Here is a 15,586-nt window from a genome sequence, read left to right on the forward strand (position 1 = left end):
CGTGTTCTCTGTGTTACGAAGTTCCGCGCGCGCTTAACGCCGCTTCGATTCTCGGAAATAGTGCGACGTTCCGAACTTTCTGGAATTCAGGGCCATCCGGGGTGCCGGACGCATCATATCCAGGTCGCTCTTTGTGTTGGAGAAGCCTGTACAAAGGAGAGTTGGTGACAGGAGGGCGCCGGGGGCTCGGTGACCGGCGCAACCGGCGTGCGCAACCAGCGTTCGACGAATGAGAAGGAAGGAGGCCCCCTCCTCTCTCCGTACAGTTTACAACCGCCGGTTAATTTGTCACTTTTTTTGGTTCCGCGTGTGAGCGGGTAAAGTGGACGCCATGGCAAACGTGCTCAAGCGGAAATCGTTGTCCGTAGATGCCAAGGTGCAGATCATCAACGCAGTCGTCAAGGGTGAAAAGAAAAAGGACGTAGCTGCGAGGTTCGGAACCCGGCGAATTCTTTGTCAACGATCCTGAAGGCCAAAGAAAACTGAAGCCACGGACGCGCTCGCTGTGCTCCAGCGATGGGAAGAACTTTGAGAACAAGGTGGGGTGCCGGATGATGTTGCACTGGAGGACTTTTTGGACGCCGACTCAGCGGCAGTATGCACAGAGGAGCTTACTGAGGCCGACATCGTCGCCGGTCTGCGTAAGGATACACATGAGGACAGCGAGAGCGACACTGAAGAGGACATATGTGTGCCATCTGTTAGGGAGGTGCTCGACTCTATAGACGTGCTTCGACGATACGCGGCATCGTACAAGGACCAGGAGGGCGCTCTGGCGGCGCTGGCAAACTATGAACGGTCTGTGATACAGACGTTCTTCAAGACTGTGCAAAAGCGAGTAACTGACTATTTCTGAGCCAAATAAATTGCTTCTTTCTCTTCCATAGTCTTGTTTTTCGTGCGTTATATTCCCGGGAACTTCAGGCTACTTAACTGTAGTAACAACCACCGAAATTTAGCTAACGTTCTCTATAACGAAGTTCTCCATATAGCGAAGTTTTGCGATGTGTTTACTGACTTCGTTACATAGAGGTTTAACTGTATTTGAAGTTATGTATGCTGGCGCATTGCATTTGGGGCCCCCCCATCAGAATCAAATAGATATGGCATGCAGGCAAATTTGCATTGGATAAACAAATGCTTGAACTGTCGTACACAGAAGTGAACTGGGTGAGCTGAAGGAGCGCAGAGCAGCCACCCTGGGCAGCATCCGCAACCTACAAGCGAGCAAGAGCAACAACCTGCAAAGGTATGGGGCCAGTATGCCGAGGCTTCTGCAGGCCATAGAAAATGCCATGCGAGCCAGAAAATTTAGGAAACCTCCCAAAGGACCCTTGGGTGAGTCTGGGGTTGTTGCTAGTGATGTTACAAACGTTTTATGAGCTTAAGGTTTGCAGTTGAATCCACTGGTTCACGTGGTTTGACGAACCTTCGAATTTCTGGACATATTTGCCAAAATTTGCGGACCTTTCTAATCAAAAGTTACAAATATGTAGTGTTATTGATATGTAGCTTTTATAACTGACAAAATCGAGTTTAAAATTGAGTTTCAAGAATGTGCACGAAAATTTAGAAAATGTTCATTTGTGTAGCATTGTCTTTGCATCATATCACAAGATATTGCTAAGTGGTGCCCGTAGCACCATATCAGTGTAAATATCGGGTGTAATCTTGTATAACCCAAAAAGTCAGGCCATAATTATACTCCGGAAAATACTATAAGTGTAATGTTTAAGACCCTGTCACCCTTGTTTCTGGTTCAGGGTCGCTGCTGAAGCTAAAGGATTCTCAGTGGGATCTGGCAACAGAATCGTGTCTTCGGGGTGTCCTTCTTGCTTTTCTCTGTGACAACGACCAGGACGCAAGAACCTTACGCTCAGTTATGGGACAGGTGATGGGAAATGAAAGGAAGCCATCCATCATTGTTAGTTCATACATGGGAAAGGTAAGTTGATGGCCTTTCTGGCAGAAAATTTGGAGGGGTGTTCCAAGATTTTAGGAGTTGTCTTATGGGGGTGTAGAAGGGGGTGCTAGAAAAATCCCCATATAAATGGTGTGTAAATCCGAATATTTGAAGTGTAATTGAATGGGGAAAGAAATGCTGAATACCGAACATATGCAGTAGACCCTCGTTATAACGAAGTCGTCGGGACCGGAAAAAAATTCGATATAAGCGGCATTTCGATAAAAGCGGGAGCACCATAAATACGGTGTAATTTGACCAAATTGCGTGGGAGCGCGTTGGAACAGGTAATTTCAAGAAGACAATGAGAAAAGCAGTCTTACAAACCTTTATTGCGTCGAGAAAAAGCTCATAATCTCATATTGCCGGGCGGTATTGCTGGGCGGCAACAGCGTGTCTTCCAGTTTCTTGAGGCACTGCATAAGGGTGTAGTCACCCCCACCGCATTCGACTTTGTTGAGCAAAAGACTAAGTATATTACGTGTTACCGCTGTCGACGGAATTTTCCTTGGCCTGTCCTCCAATTAAGTCTTGTTTTGACTTTTCGCACACAATAAAATGTCGACTTCCTCATCCGTGGCGGCACCAACAATGGGCACGTCTGCATCCACAAACCCGAAAGAATCGAATACCCTGGTCCATGAGTTGCAGGGTGAATGTCGTGTTTGCTGGCAGAAACTCCAAAGTGATAGCCGTCAGATGTTCAGTTTTGCCGTGACTGGTGCAATTGTCGACGACAAAACAGGACATTGCGCTGTGCAGCAGCAAACTTGCGATCTAGAAGTCCCACGTAGTCTTCAAAAATAGCTGCTGTCATCCACGCGTGCTTGTTGCTTCTGTAGATGCAATCCTTCGGCATAGTAGCGTTTCGAAAGCAGCGCAGCTTTTCTACCTTGCCTACTATCACCAAGGGGAGCTTATCTTCCCCGGTGACATGTGCCTTGGTGATGGCAGATTTGGACTGTTCACTCTTATCTACTTGGCGGATGAGGGCGACTTTCTGCTCTAAAGTTAAACACCTCCGTACAGACTTCGGTGCTGTTGTGCTGTCATGCCGAAAAGCGAAGCAACAGCTTCCCCCCCAATCGCTACAGGCGCGTCACGTGGTCGGGGAGGTGGGCACGTGCGCGACTGCTCTTGCTCTCCTTTGTGCTGCCCGTCGTCAGCGTTCCTGAGCGTTCCGGAGGGAAACAGCGAGAAGCGCATGTTGCCGTTTAGCGTGACTAAGTCGTGGGATGTTGCTGACGGTGGGACTCTGCATCAAGGCGCTCCCGAGTCTTGCGTTTTCGTACTGTGCGGAGTTGGCTCGCGATAAACTTCGAATGAAGTGATTCAAATACATGCATTTCGATCGTGACCTGGTGAAACTTCGAAATAAGTGATATTTCGTAAAAAGCGATTTCGTTCTAACGAGGGACTACTGTATTTAATTTATAAGAATACTATATGTTTACAATTTGTAGCAATTTTTCTGACGTTAACTGTCGCAAGAAAGACACAAAATTCTTCTGTGGGAGCTCTCCTACCACTTTTTTTGTATGCTTTAGTATGGATATTGATCTGTCATCTCCATCTATTTGGATTGTTCTCCGCCGACCGCTTCATTTCCAAAAATGGTGTTGAAAACGGCCAACTTTACCAAAAGTACGGCATTTGGGGCTAAATGGGGCAAAAAGTATTGTGTGGTCGGCCTTCAAAACGTGATTTTGAAGTATGGAAGGTCCAGAACACGCTGAATTTATTAGTCCCTTCCAGCTTGTGTGAAAAATGCCCTTAGCAAGGCGCAAAGTTGTAAGAAATAGCACCAAAAAGCAGCCCTGTTTTGCTGGCCGAAAATCAAACACGAGGGGGGTGAATTTGACATTGGCAGAATGTTAGGGCTACGCTCTTTCATTCTATGCCAGTAAAGTCCACCTAGACGCAAAATTCTGCTCAGTAGGTAACTTTCATAGCATGGTTTTCGCGATTCTGACAAACTTTGACACCACCTAAATCGACAACGGTTCAACATTGTCCAGTAAAACTCGGGAAAATTTCTTTATTTGCAATAAGGAGTCCATGATAATTTTTGGAAGCAAAACTGAGGGGGGTCAAGCATGACCTTTGGGTGATTTGGCCTGGAATGACCCTGTTCTTTTCCTCCTTGCAGATTTACAACTACGAACGTGAAGCATTGCGCTCAAATAGGTACATCAGTGTGCTGGAAAACCTGGATATTGAAGATCCAGATGTGGTCAACTGCCTCATTGACCAGGTTATGATGTACCATCAGCCTCCTTTGCTTAGAATGTCACGAGGGATTCTCAATTCTCATGTTTTCGCTGTTCTTTTTCTTTCTTTCTAAGTGGTTTTCTAATCTTTTTGTAACTGGTATTTAGCATTTCCAGCTGTAATAATCTTTGGCGATTAAACGTCTCAATCATCATCACTAGATCCCTTAACTTTCTCAAGTGAAAAATTTACTTTTCCACAAAGTGAGATTTGCAATGTTTTAACACAAACTTTGGGATTTCCTTTTCAGCGTTCGATTGAAAAAATTGCGCTGATACCGACGAACCACGAAGCCCGTAGCTCTCTGATGCACATTGACACCGTGCCCAGAAATTGCTGGGAGGCTTTCACTGCTCAGGGAGACCAGTTGTATCCAGCTCCTAGTTTCAGATACTACTCTTCTGCAAAGAATCGGGCCGAGCTCCTGAAAGTGGGCGTCGACGATCAGATCAGGTACAGATGAATAGATAATACGGCATAAATGCAGCCACAGCGGCTCAAGACTAGCGGAATGTTAACTTTCTGCAAGGACACAACTTCCAAAAAACTGGACACATGGGAAGATGAAATTGAACTTTGTTTCACCTGAAACTACACTAAGGGGGTCTGTGATGGTGCCCTGGTGTATGTGGTGCCTCCGTGTGATGATATCTGCTTGCTCTTGTGTGAGCATCCAGATCTGGCAATAGCGTGCAGACTCCTGAAAGTGCCAGTGGTGCTGGTGCCGAAAGCAGCGGCATGTGCCAACACCACCTAGGTAAAGAAAGCCACCGCGGATTGCCTCCTCTCCCTCCTTCGATACGTGGACGTATGAAGTCAGAATTCATCTGCTACTGCGATTCATGATTCTGTGAATTCAAGAACCCGCAAATGATTGCAGCTCACCTGGAACCCACAGACCTAAATATTTAGACAAAAGTGCAAGACGTTCTCCAGAAAATCAGTTTTGAGAACAATTGAGACTGTTTTGCGCTTTATTTCCAAGTTTTCTCATTTAGTACGCGGGGATGTTTAATCACAACTCACAGACGACGGCAGTTCTCCGTGGCCACGACTGCTGTAAGCACGTTCATGATTGGCTACGGCCGTGAGATCCTGATTGACTGGCTCCTGATTGGCGGATTGTTACATCATGTCGACGAGCGCGCAGGCTTTCTGTATCTAGGTGGTGCTGTGTGTGCACGCCCTCCCCGCTGCTGTGCTGGCGCCTGGCGGTAGAGTTAGGAAGTTTTAGAGCAGTCTCGCCTGGGATCCCAATTAAGTCTAATTAACGTGCGCAATCTAAAATGGCGGTTTCAAAGTTGCTGCTGTAAGGCCAAAAATAGTCTGATTGGTGCTTGTCCACAAGCATTCTAGTCTGGAAAAATGTGTTTTCGGTCTTCGGTCTGACTGAAAGATGGTAGTAAAAATCTCTTAATATTATGCCGAAAATCACGGTTTTCGTGGGGAGTCCGAAGTGTCCAACAAGTCTGAATAATGTGTGTCCAAAAAAATTAGTCTGCTACCATATTGGTTTGTAGCGTTTGCTATACAAAGTGTCGGTAATTGCGTTCAAGTTCAAGTGTTTTTTTTTTTTCACGGCTTGTACATAATTAATCCCATACAGGTTGAAACAGAGCAATTAATATACATTAAACGGCAGGAGCTAAAGGGATCAAACCTCATAGGCGTGAAAGCCGCCCCTGAAAATATTAGCTGCCCTTCTGTGTCTATTCACCCAGCTTTCAATCACCTCCTCTGTTCCATATTTTTGGTTTCCTCTTTTTCTTCCCATATGTCCAATTTTTGGATGTTATGTTCCTGTGGAAAATTACCATTTTGCTGGTTGATGAGGTGAGGCAGTCTGGATGTAGATGAGGTATGTTAACGCTTCCTGTCCTCTTGTCAGAGAGAAGTCTGCAGAACTAGAAGAGATCGAGAAGCGATCAAATGAATTAGAGTCAATGTTGAGGACACTCCAACAGGACCTCACTCAACATCGCAATGAGTCGTGCACAATAACGAAACAACTGGAGAGACTGCGGCGGGAGGACATGGAACTGCGGTCTCGTGCTGATGAGTTGCGGAGGGTTGAAGATCCTGAACCGACGAACATCGCCACCTTGGTCAGTCTCTGCCGGTTATAGTTAGAATCTTGGTTTTTGAATAGATTTTTGGTGCGTAGAAGATTTTTGGCTAGAAAGACTTGGAGCGTAGTTTTCAGTGATTTCAGACGATAAGCCCGGATGTGTTTGCTCACCTGTAGGAAGATGCACTAGCGGAATTGGAGAACGAAATGCAAACATTGCAGTCCCAGAGAAGCGATGCACAGAAAACGTTTTCTGAGCTCCGCGCCATGTGCAAAGCGGCTTCTGATGAAGTACGCAAGAAAGAAGAAGCAAGGAAACAGCTACTAGCAAGTGCGGAGACAACAAAGGTACCGAATAATGGGTCCGCAATGATAGCTCTGTAACACTTCTTTCTACATGTTCCAGGAAAAGCTAATTCAGGCTGATTCAGAACTGCAAAAGGTCAAAGGCATGAATGCTTCACATAGAGATCAAATCTCTATGGTGGAGAGACGATGTGCAGACGCTGAACAAGAGAGGAAGATTTACGAGAGGAATGTTGAGGTACGTGTATAACCTTACTGTTTGCGCCATGCAGTGTCAGTTGTACAGTTCTCGTCAGCCTTAATAATAACACTGGAAAATTATGGTCTCATTTCAGAGCGTGATTACAGCAACCCTTGGGGCCGTAAGGAAATCTTAATTGAACAGAATTATTGTGTTAGCTCACCGCAAGGATTTTGTTCACTCAGTATTCCCCCAGGGTTCCCAGTGTGGCAGCCATCGCGCTCGGAAATGAGACCGAATTTTTTTCCAGTGTTATTATTAAGGTTGACAGGAGCTGTACATAGCCCACGTAATTGCACCTAACATTGGTGCTGTTACTTTGTAAAAAGTACTTTCTATTCTTTCCTATTAGTTTCTCAGGGCCTGTAATCAACCTAGTTGGATGAGCTAGACTTGTTACGATGAATTTTCTTTACGCCTAATGTCCCCGGCTAATAATGTGTTCTTCGTTAATGGTGTTTTGTTGTTGATTTTCAGAAACTGAGTCGTGAGGCAGTTGCGGTGGCTCCGGAAAGGATTTCGACACGCAGAACCGTGACAACCATAACGAATGAAATTGAAGCCATTAAAGAGCAGTTGGAGGAAGAAGCTTCAAGGTTTGGCTCTTGCAGTACTACTCAAAAGTGTCTAAAGAATATGCCAATTTTTAATGCATAATGTAAAACCCCGAGACTAGGGAACATGAAAGGCTACAAGCTACATTATGCATCGAAAGCTACATTATGCTTTATTAGCTACACAAGCTACATTATTACGAAAAGCTATATTATGCATCATCTTCACCAGCTCGCTTGCTTCCTAGCCATTTCTTTCATTGCCAATTTTTAAGCTTACAAGACTTCATTTTTTTTCCTTTTTTCTCACTCTATTGAAGGGAGAACACTGGGTGACCAACAATTTGCAACCCTCGGAACGACAGGTTTTGCAATTCATTTTCAGCTATTACCATTTTTCTAGGGAGTTTATTATAGTAGTGGAGTAAATCAGACGTACACTTTGTTTCTTGCAAACAAACTTTATACGTATATTGTTCATTTCAAAAGATTTAATTTCTTTCAAATAGAATTTGAAGTTACTTGCAGAACATGGCAAAAGTTCCCTGTAGATAAATGTGGTTCAAAATTTTCCTTTTTACATGGTTACTGAAACACCCAGCACATATACTCACACAGTATGGCTTGGCACAACATGACTTGTTGTCATTCATCACATTCGTCAACATTAATAATAAAAATGTGCGGCTTTATGACACAGGACAGCTGTGGTCATGAGCAGTACCACAACTGCTGATCCAAAGAGTTATTTTTCATGCATGGGAATTCTTTAATTAACACTGAGCATTTACCCATACTGCGAGTAAATTGTACTTCATGAAGACAAGCACACGCGATTTTGCATAATTCATGGTGTGATCAGCATCCAGTCCTCGCACATTTGCCACTTATGATTAGGGAGTGACTTTCTCGGGTTAAACCCGATTCGACCCGATTCTTCCCTCCTGAATCGTCTTACAACCAGTTCGGGTTAAACCCAATTTCTCCCCGAATGCCATTCTGTAGCAATTGTCAACTGACCTTTCCAGCGAGGGGTGAAAAGCATCGCCACGTGTTATACTTACACATGTTAAGAATTGAGTCACTAAAGATCCAAACCAACTCGGTGACTTCCCGGAAAGACATTCAGGTCACTGTGTGTCCCATTCTACCACGGACTACCCCAAGTAGGCCGCTCACCGAATGGTAGAGTGACAAAGCAACTGGTATCCTAGTTCTCCTCTATGACATCAACAACCGTACATTCCGCAGACACTGTGCTGGCAGTTGAGATTTGTCTTTGCTGGCATCTAGTCGCTTTTGCAATGGGACGAAAAAGGAAGAGCCCAGAGGACTGGTGCCAGGATCATGAAGACTTGGGAGTCTCCGCTCGACATGCCAACCACACATGGCAAGGGGAACATTCGCTGGCGTGCAAGTGCTGCAACGTAGTATTACCACATGATCCTGCACGAAAGCCGTACGACAGGATGAAGGAACATTTGGCGTCGACCCGGCGCAAGAGGTTAAAGGCCGGTGCACTGGAAGAAATGGCGAGGAATGCGAACCAGCCTACTGTGTTTGACGTGATGTTCAGACAACGGGAGAAGGACCAGCTCGGGAAGAGCGTGGTGCACGATTTCGTTCGCGCTCTTCTTCAAGATGTGTTTGACAAGGATTTTGCGGCGTTACGTGAAGACATAGGACAGTCCAAAGTAAGTGTAATCGTTGATGAGTCTCCTGACATAACTGGCATTCCAACTGTGAACACCTTGTTATGTTGCTATAGCAAAGAGAAGGGGGGCATGCGCATTGTGCTAATTGATGTTGAACGGGTAAACGCTTGCAATAGCTTTACCGTTGGCACTGTTGTTACTAAAGCTCTAAAGAGTGCGGGCAAATCATGGAAAGATGTGATTGCTTTGGCATCGGATTCAGCGGAATACATGAAAAAAATGGTAAAAGATATCTGCGTCGCAGAGGCTACATGTGTTTTGCACGTTAAAGACATACCTCACCTCATTCATGTCAGTGTAGATCGTGCTGTGTCTGCAGACTGTGTAGCGGACGTTAGATCCATCGTAATTAAGTTTGGCGCGCTGTTCAAGCGTGCGAATAGCAGGAGTACTACGAAGTCTGCATCGCAAATGGTACCGAAAGAGGCGATATTCGCAAGCCGCCCGCTGTAGTTCCGAGCAGGTGGTCCAGCTTCTACAATTCACTAGAGTGTGTTGTTGAAATGTGGGGATCTTTAACTGACCTGGTGCAAAATAATACAAGCAACAGCAAAGAGGCAAAGATAAACACCATACTTGCTGGGCAAAGTCAGAAAGTTTTTGCAAAGGCTGTACTTATGCGGGATGCGCTTCAACAGTTAATGCAGATTCAAATTCAGCTCGAGAGCGGGAAGATTTTAGTGCCCCATTACGAGCATCTTGTTTGTGTCAAGTTGCCGCAAATAATTACTGACGTAATAAATCAGGGGAGTGACACAGCAAGCACTGCATTGGCAATGCTTCCAAGGGCAGATAGGGAAGATGCAAAAGGGTGCCATGAGGAGTTCTGTGGTACACGCTGTGAAAAGTGGCATACTACTGTTGCACGAAACATAACAGCAGGCTCCAGTTTCGACCAGATGCATTTCCTACAACTGGGATCTGTCCTTGATCCGTTCAAGAAATCGCTGGCACCACAGCAGGTAGATTATTATCGTGATCTGTTTGACCTTGTTGTGGATGACCGTACTTCTGTTAACGGTGAACTGAAACAGTATCTTTTGGAGGATGCGCCTCAGAACCACGATCTGTTGCTCGCTACCTTTTGGGAAGATGCGAGATAACGTTACCCGCACTTGTCAGAGGCTGCCCTTACCATTCTGTGCATACCAAATGGGAGCTGCGACGCTGAAAGAGCGTTTTCAAACATGCGATATGTGCAGCGTCCGGAACGCTCTCAAATGTCATCCGAGCTCCTCAAGATGCAAATGATGTTATTTGTGAACAAAAAGGTTTTGTAGATACCACTCGTGAATGTTGCCACTATTGTTATTGCTGTAAATGTCGCTGTCCATTTTTGTAAATATTACTGTTTTGTATATGGGTGGAAATCCAGCGAACCGGTAGAATGTAGGAAGGGAGTTGCCTCAGGACAGAAGCCGCCGATATTTCGAACAGAGACTGTTCTTCTTCTGGGCACCGTCCTCATCATTGGCATGGTATTTAAAGGGTTAGGTGTGACGTGTTTAAAGGTTCATGCGAATTGTGGGTCAACAGCCCGGAGGGAAGAAAGGTTCCATACAGGCTTTTACGGCCGGAGTGAATGGCTGCTTTGTTAGAGTGTGGAGGGGATTACTACGTTCACATAATCCCCTCCACACTCTAACAAAGCAGCCATTCACTCCGGCCGTAAAAGCCCGTACGGAACCTTTCTTCCCTCCGGGCTGTTGACCCACAATTCGCATGAACCTTTAAAGGAGCATTAAAGTGGTATCTAACATGGCCAAAAACTGCTGTCATCTTGTAAAGCAGTATGTGAAAAGCAATCCCACAAAATATTTCTGTCCAAAGTTGTTTCACCACGACGCAATTAATTTGGAAAATCGCTGCCGCGGTGACAAGCCGGAGCGCTCCAACTGCAGACCACACCCACTCTACGGTGACATTGGTGGTAGAAAGCCCCTCATTCGTTCGCAGGAAAAACCGTCTGCTACGAACATTGCGACCTGTTTCTTGTTGATTTCTATTCATTATATGATTTATATCACGTTTTCTATTGAAAAAATAAAGCATATGTGCAGCCTGAGAAAATAAGATAACGATCGCAAGAGTACTATATCCGTGGCTTCTGTGCAATCTCAAAATTAACAGAAGCAGAAAGCAAGCGATGGCGGCGGTATTGTGGCGCCACCTGTTACCCACTGAACCAACTGCGTGGTGAAAACTGTCGGGCAGGCTGCACACTGTCGTGAAGCACATGATTTTCGCTGTACAAGCGCAGTTAATTTCAAACTGCACCACTCGTTCTTCCCGTTGTGTCTGCGGTCCCAAAAAATCGTGGTTGGGTCGTGGACACCCTTCAAACCCTCCATTTCGGACATCACGTAGCCGGAGAACGCATGGCTTCTCCGAAGCAGTAGCAGACGTCCCGGCCTGCGCGATGTTGCTCACCTCGATCATGTGATCCCAGGTCCAATGAGGAGCGTCCTCACCACTGGCGTCACATAGTGACGTGTGTGGTGGCGCTCATCACGTGCCTATCGTGAAGGCGAGGGAGGGTGTTTCGCGCACGGGAGGTTCGGGGAGCTGTTGCAGGCGTCCCAATTTCGCTACGGTTGTACTAATTGTGGGAAAACTGTTTTCGGCTGCCTAACATTCCATACTGACGAAAAACAGAAACAAAGTTGTGGGCCTCTAGACTGCTCCTTTAAACACGTCACACCTAACCCTTTAAATACCATGCCAATGATGAGGACGGTGCCCAGAAGAAGAACAGTCTCTGTTCGAAATATCGGCGGCTTCTGTCCTGAGGCAACTCCCTTCTTACTGTTTTGTATGATTTTTTACTGTCTATAATATTTGCATTTGTCAATGATGGAAATATTCTCTTGTGTGTATAATAAATAGTGCGAAGCACAGCTCACCCGTGATGTGTGTTGTTGTAGTAAAGGAATCCATGTGGAAGAGATAAAAGAACGAGTCGCAAACACCCCATAACATCTGATCGTACCACCACAGTGGCAACACCACCCGATTTCACCCCGAATTACAGGTTAAAAAAATAGCACCTGATTCCCCCCCCCCCCCGAATCTGGGAAAGGCATTTAACCCGAAAAAGTCACTCCCTACTTATGATGCACGTGACGGTGAGGAAGAATTGTGACACAACAGTTTAAGTGAAGTATGACGGTCAAGTAATACCGTATCACATACTTACACACTTATGCCTTTGTACTTCAGAACAGAAAGCAGAGAAACAGTGGAGAGCCGATACGCACAGGCGAAAGAAAGATACAACGACATGAAAGCTAATGTTGGGCAGCTCAGAGAGTTTGTCAAGGTAAGGCAACATGAATAGCATGTCTTTTGTGTTTCTTCATTTGTCAGATCGGGTGAGTCATCTTTTTATTGGTTGTGTCATTTGCAGAGACTACAGGATAGCTTGAAGGAACGTCATGAGAAGTACTGCGCACTGTGCGAAAAGACAGTGCTGAGGCTGCGGCTCATCTTCTCCTCAACGCTGCTACAACAGAATTTCACTGGCCGCCTTGAGTTCAACCACGAAAAGCAACAGCTGCACATTCAGGTAAGCTCTGGTGAACACAGTGGTGCAGAAGGCTGACAGTGGTACTAGTTATACTAATTACTATGCTGTGTAGGTGAAGCCCAGTGAACAGAACAGTCAGCTGCAGCAGGACCTGAAGGCACTGTCTGGTGGGGAACGTTCCTTCTCCACTGTATGCTTTGTGCTGGCCCTGTGGGACACCATGGAGTGCCCATTTAGAGTCATGGATGAGTTTGACATCTTCATGGTATGTTGGTGAGCCATGGTGCAACACGGCCATGGAATATTTTGTGGACTCCTAGCGAATTTGTTAAATACAGTCGCTGACCGATTTTTCAGAGAAATCAATCACTCTGAATTTTTAGACTAAACTTTAAATCTGCAATTTTTAGGAAAATCTTAATTTGAGCATGCACCGGCTTGAAGTAACTGTCGACATTAGTTTGCTGTGTTGCATGGACACTGGATGCCACACTGCGGCAAATTTTTTTATTAGGGTAGTCTTTTCGTGATATACTTCCATGAGCATCGTAACGGATGTAAGGATCGCCACTGCAGACGGGGGCACAACACTAACCTCTTTGTCGTCTGTCACTGTCGTCTGCGCCTTCTGGCAGCAGATCGAGAACCTTACAGAGGATGTCGTTATCAGTTAGTTCTGGGCAGAATTGGGCAGAAATCAACTCAAACCAGCACGGCACACCTTTCTGGGCATCACGTGGCTGTCAGACTGTGAATGAGGTGGTCGGTGGCTGTTTCGAGATGTGATGGGATGTAATCAGCAGCTTTTGTTAGTAGCTGTGGCTGTGTACTGTGAAAACACTGTGTCAGTAGCTGTTGGCTTTTGTTCTGCCTGACACGAAAGCCACCAGTTCCTGAGAACTAGTTCCACACAAAGGAAGCACTGGAAGCACACACATCACAAAAAAATGATGAAAGAACGGGAACATTCGTTCTGGTCAGTTACGCGCCATCCTGCTGCATGTGACTGCATTCTGGCTACGCCCCCAAATTTGGCATTCTAATCAAGTTCTAGTCAACAGCCAACATGGCGGCGGCCGTGATGGATCAAGAAGCATGCTGTGGGGCAGATACATAGAACTGAAATTTGTACTGCATTGGGATTCGTTAAACTGGACATTATTTACATTGGCTACAATAGAGTTTCGGTGGGGGATTCTAGCATAGTTCGTTCAAGTGGTGTTTACTGTATACAACAACAATACAATGTTTCAATGCAGCAATGCATGACGAGAATGCAGTCATCATCATCAAATGAAGTTGTTGTTGCCAGACAAGAAGCGTTTACTGGCAAATTTCCAACTCCGTTTTACCCTTGCAGGACATGGGCAAACGACGCGTAAGCCTGGAGATGATACTGGAAATGACGAGATGCAAAGAACAAAGCCAGTTTGTTTTCCTGACACCCATAGAACTTCCTGCCATTTCAGCGTTCAGCACTGTCAACATTATGATGATGCCTGAGCCTCGTAGGTCGAACGGTGTCGTCAGAGAGCATGCTCAAATGCAAGCGGTTGAAGATGCAGAGAGTTAATGACCAAAGCACAAAACACTCAGTAGCTGTAGGTTGTGAATATAGAGCAAGAGTAACAAAATACTACTTAACTTGATGCATGTTGTCATCTCACGCGCAATCTCAATGCTTATGAACAAAGAACAGCAGGAGACAACTCTTAGCTTCTTTCGATACGTCTAAGTCAATGCATTTGTGTTTCAGCAAATATTTTAGTGACATTTAATTATAGTATTTCTCTACATTTATAATCGCTGGCAAGTGCTGCCGGAAGGCCTAGGAATACTAGGCGAAAGGAATACTTTTATTGTTGTTGTCTTACATGTAATGTAAAAGCAACTTGCATGCATTTGAGACAATATATCTGTGACAGTGTTTTAATTTTTTGTGCTTCACTGCAACCTTGTTTATAATGGAAGTAGATGCCATCCTCTATAATTATACCGGTTGATTAAAGGTATTTTGTGTGTGCACCTTTCTATGGAAAAGGGTGTTTTTGACAGCACTTGTGTGGGCTGTCTCGCAGTGGACACAGACTTTCACTTGCGATGGCTAGGTGGCATGACCAGGGACTGTAGACCTATACTGCAGTACTCCTACAAAAACACAAAAAGCATGTTTCGATTGCAATCTGTCCATTGGCTCTTCCTGCCTCAAGGCCGCACACGGGTAGCAACTCCACCCTAGGGACATTGAGGAGCTTACTATTCAAAGCAAGGCGTCTGATGATGTACGTTATGCAAGGCTTTTTTATTGGTAGGATTTCTAAGAAAAAAACGTTTTCTAAACTGCAAAGGTGCCAGCCCCTTACACACTGTCAGAGATAGTGTGTAACTACTAGATTAATAATTATTAAGGGTTTGCAAATATTGAAATTTGCGAATATCTACAAAGTTGCCCGTCATATATGGAATAGAATGTAGGTATCATGCCTTGTGAGAAAGGCCTCTGAGATTTTTTTAATTTTTATATTTATTCCTTGTTAGCGCCACGAAGCAACTGTGCCTATCTCAAAGTGTTGTGCAGGTGTGGACGTTACTTAAGTTAAGGGTTAATTATGTGAAGAGTTAATTCCTGAAAACAGGGATCATCACAGTTATATTCTGCTGATCCTTGGGAAAATGCCCCAAGTGCTAATAAGGAATGTGTATTAACATATTGGCTTAGCATAGGGCACACATACTTATATGCATATGTGCACTGAAAGTATTTTTTTTTACAATGAAAGGATGTGCTGTTCTCATTGAGGCAAGCTAAAAACCGTAAAAAACCTCCACTTCAAAAATCTTTCATGAACAGTGACCACCTGTGTTGGAGGACTCGCTGTTGGGCACGTTGGTGACTAGACAAGACGGGACCGGCGCTGACTCCAACGGACATAAAAACCAGT

The 15,586-nt window shown here is 45.1% G+C and overlaps 1 protein-coding gene across 2 annotated transcripts in view; it reads left to right on the forward strand.

The window, feature by feature from the left end:
- LOC135399338 (structural maintenance of chromosomes protein 6-like) overlaps positions 1 to 14,669 on the forward strand; it is a 30,192-nt gene extending 15,523 nt beyond the window's left edge. For both annotated transcript variants that reach the window (XM_064631215.1, XM_064631216.1), the window contains exons 13-24: positions 1,160 to 1,338; positions 1,764 to 1,945; positions 4,113 to 4,217; positions 4,485 to 4,687; positions 6,123 to 6,339; positions 6,480 to 6,650; positions 6,709 to 6,846; positions 7,327 to 7,445; positions 12,338 to 12,437; positions 12,525 to 12,683; positions 12,757 to 12,909; positions 14,005 to 14,669. In XM_064631215.1, coding sequence (XP_064487285.1) covers positions 1,160 to 1,338; positions 1,764 to 1,945; positions 4,113 to 4,217; positions 4,485 to 4,687; positions 6,123 to 6,339; positions 6,480 to 6,650; positions 6,709 to 6,846; positions 7,327 to 7,445; positions 12,338 to 12,437; positions 12,525 to 12,683; positions 12,757 to 12,909; positions 14,005 to 14,217 — 1,939 coding nt within the window. In that variant the 3' untranslated portion in view covers positions 14,218 to 14,669. The remainder of the gene's footprint in view (positions 1 to 1,159; positions 1,339 to 1,763; positions 1,946 to 4,112; positions 4,218 to 4,484; positions 4,688 to 6,122; positions 6,340 to 6,479; positions 6,651 to 6,708; positions 6,847 to 7,326; positions 7,446 to 12,337; positions 12,438 to 12,524; positions 12,684 to 12,756; positions 12,910 to 14,004) is intronic.
- The last annotated feature ends 917 nt before the right edge of the window (positions 14,670 to 15,586 follow it).

This window comes from Ornithodoros turicata, chromosome 6 (genome assembly GCF_037126465.1).
Source record: "Ornithodoros turicata isolate Travis chromosome 6, ASM3712646v1, whole genome shotgun sequence".
NCBI classification, from domain to species: Eukaryota; Metazoa; Arthropoda; class Arachnida; order Ixodida; family Argasidae; genus Ornithodoros; species Ornithodoros turicata.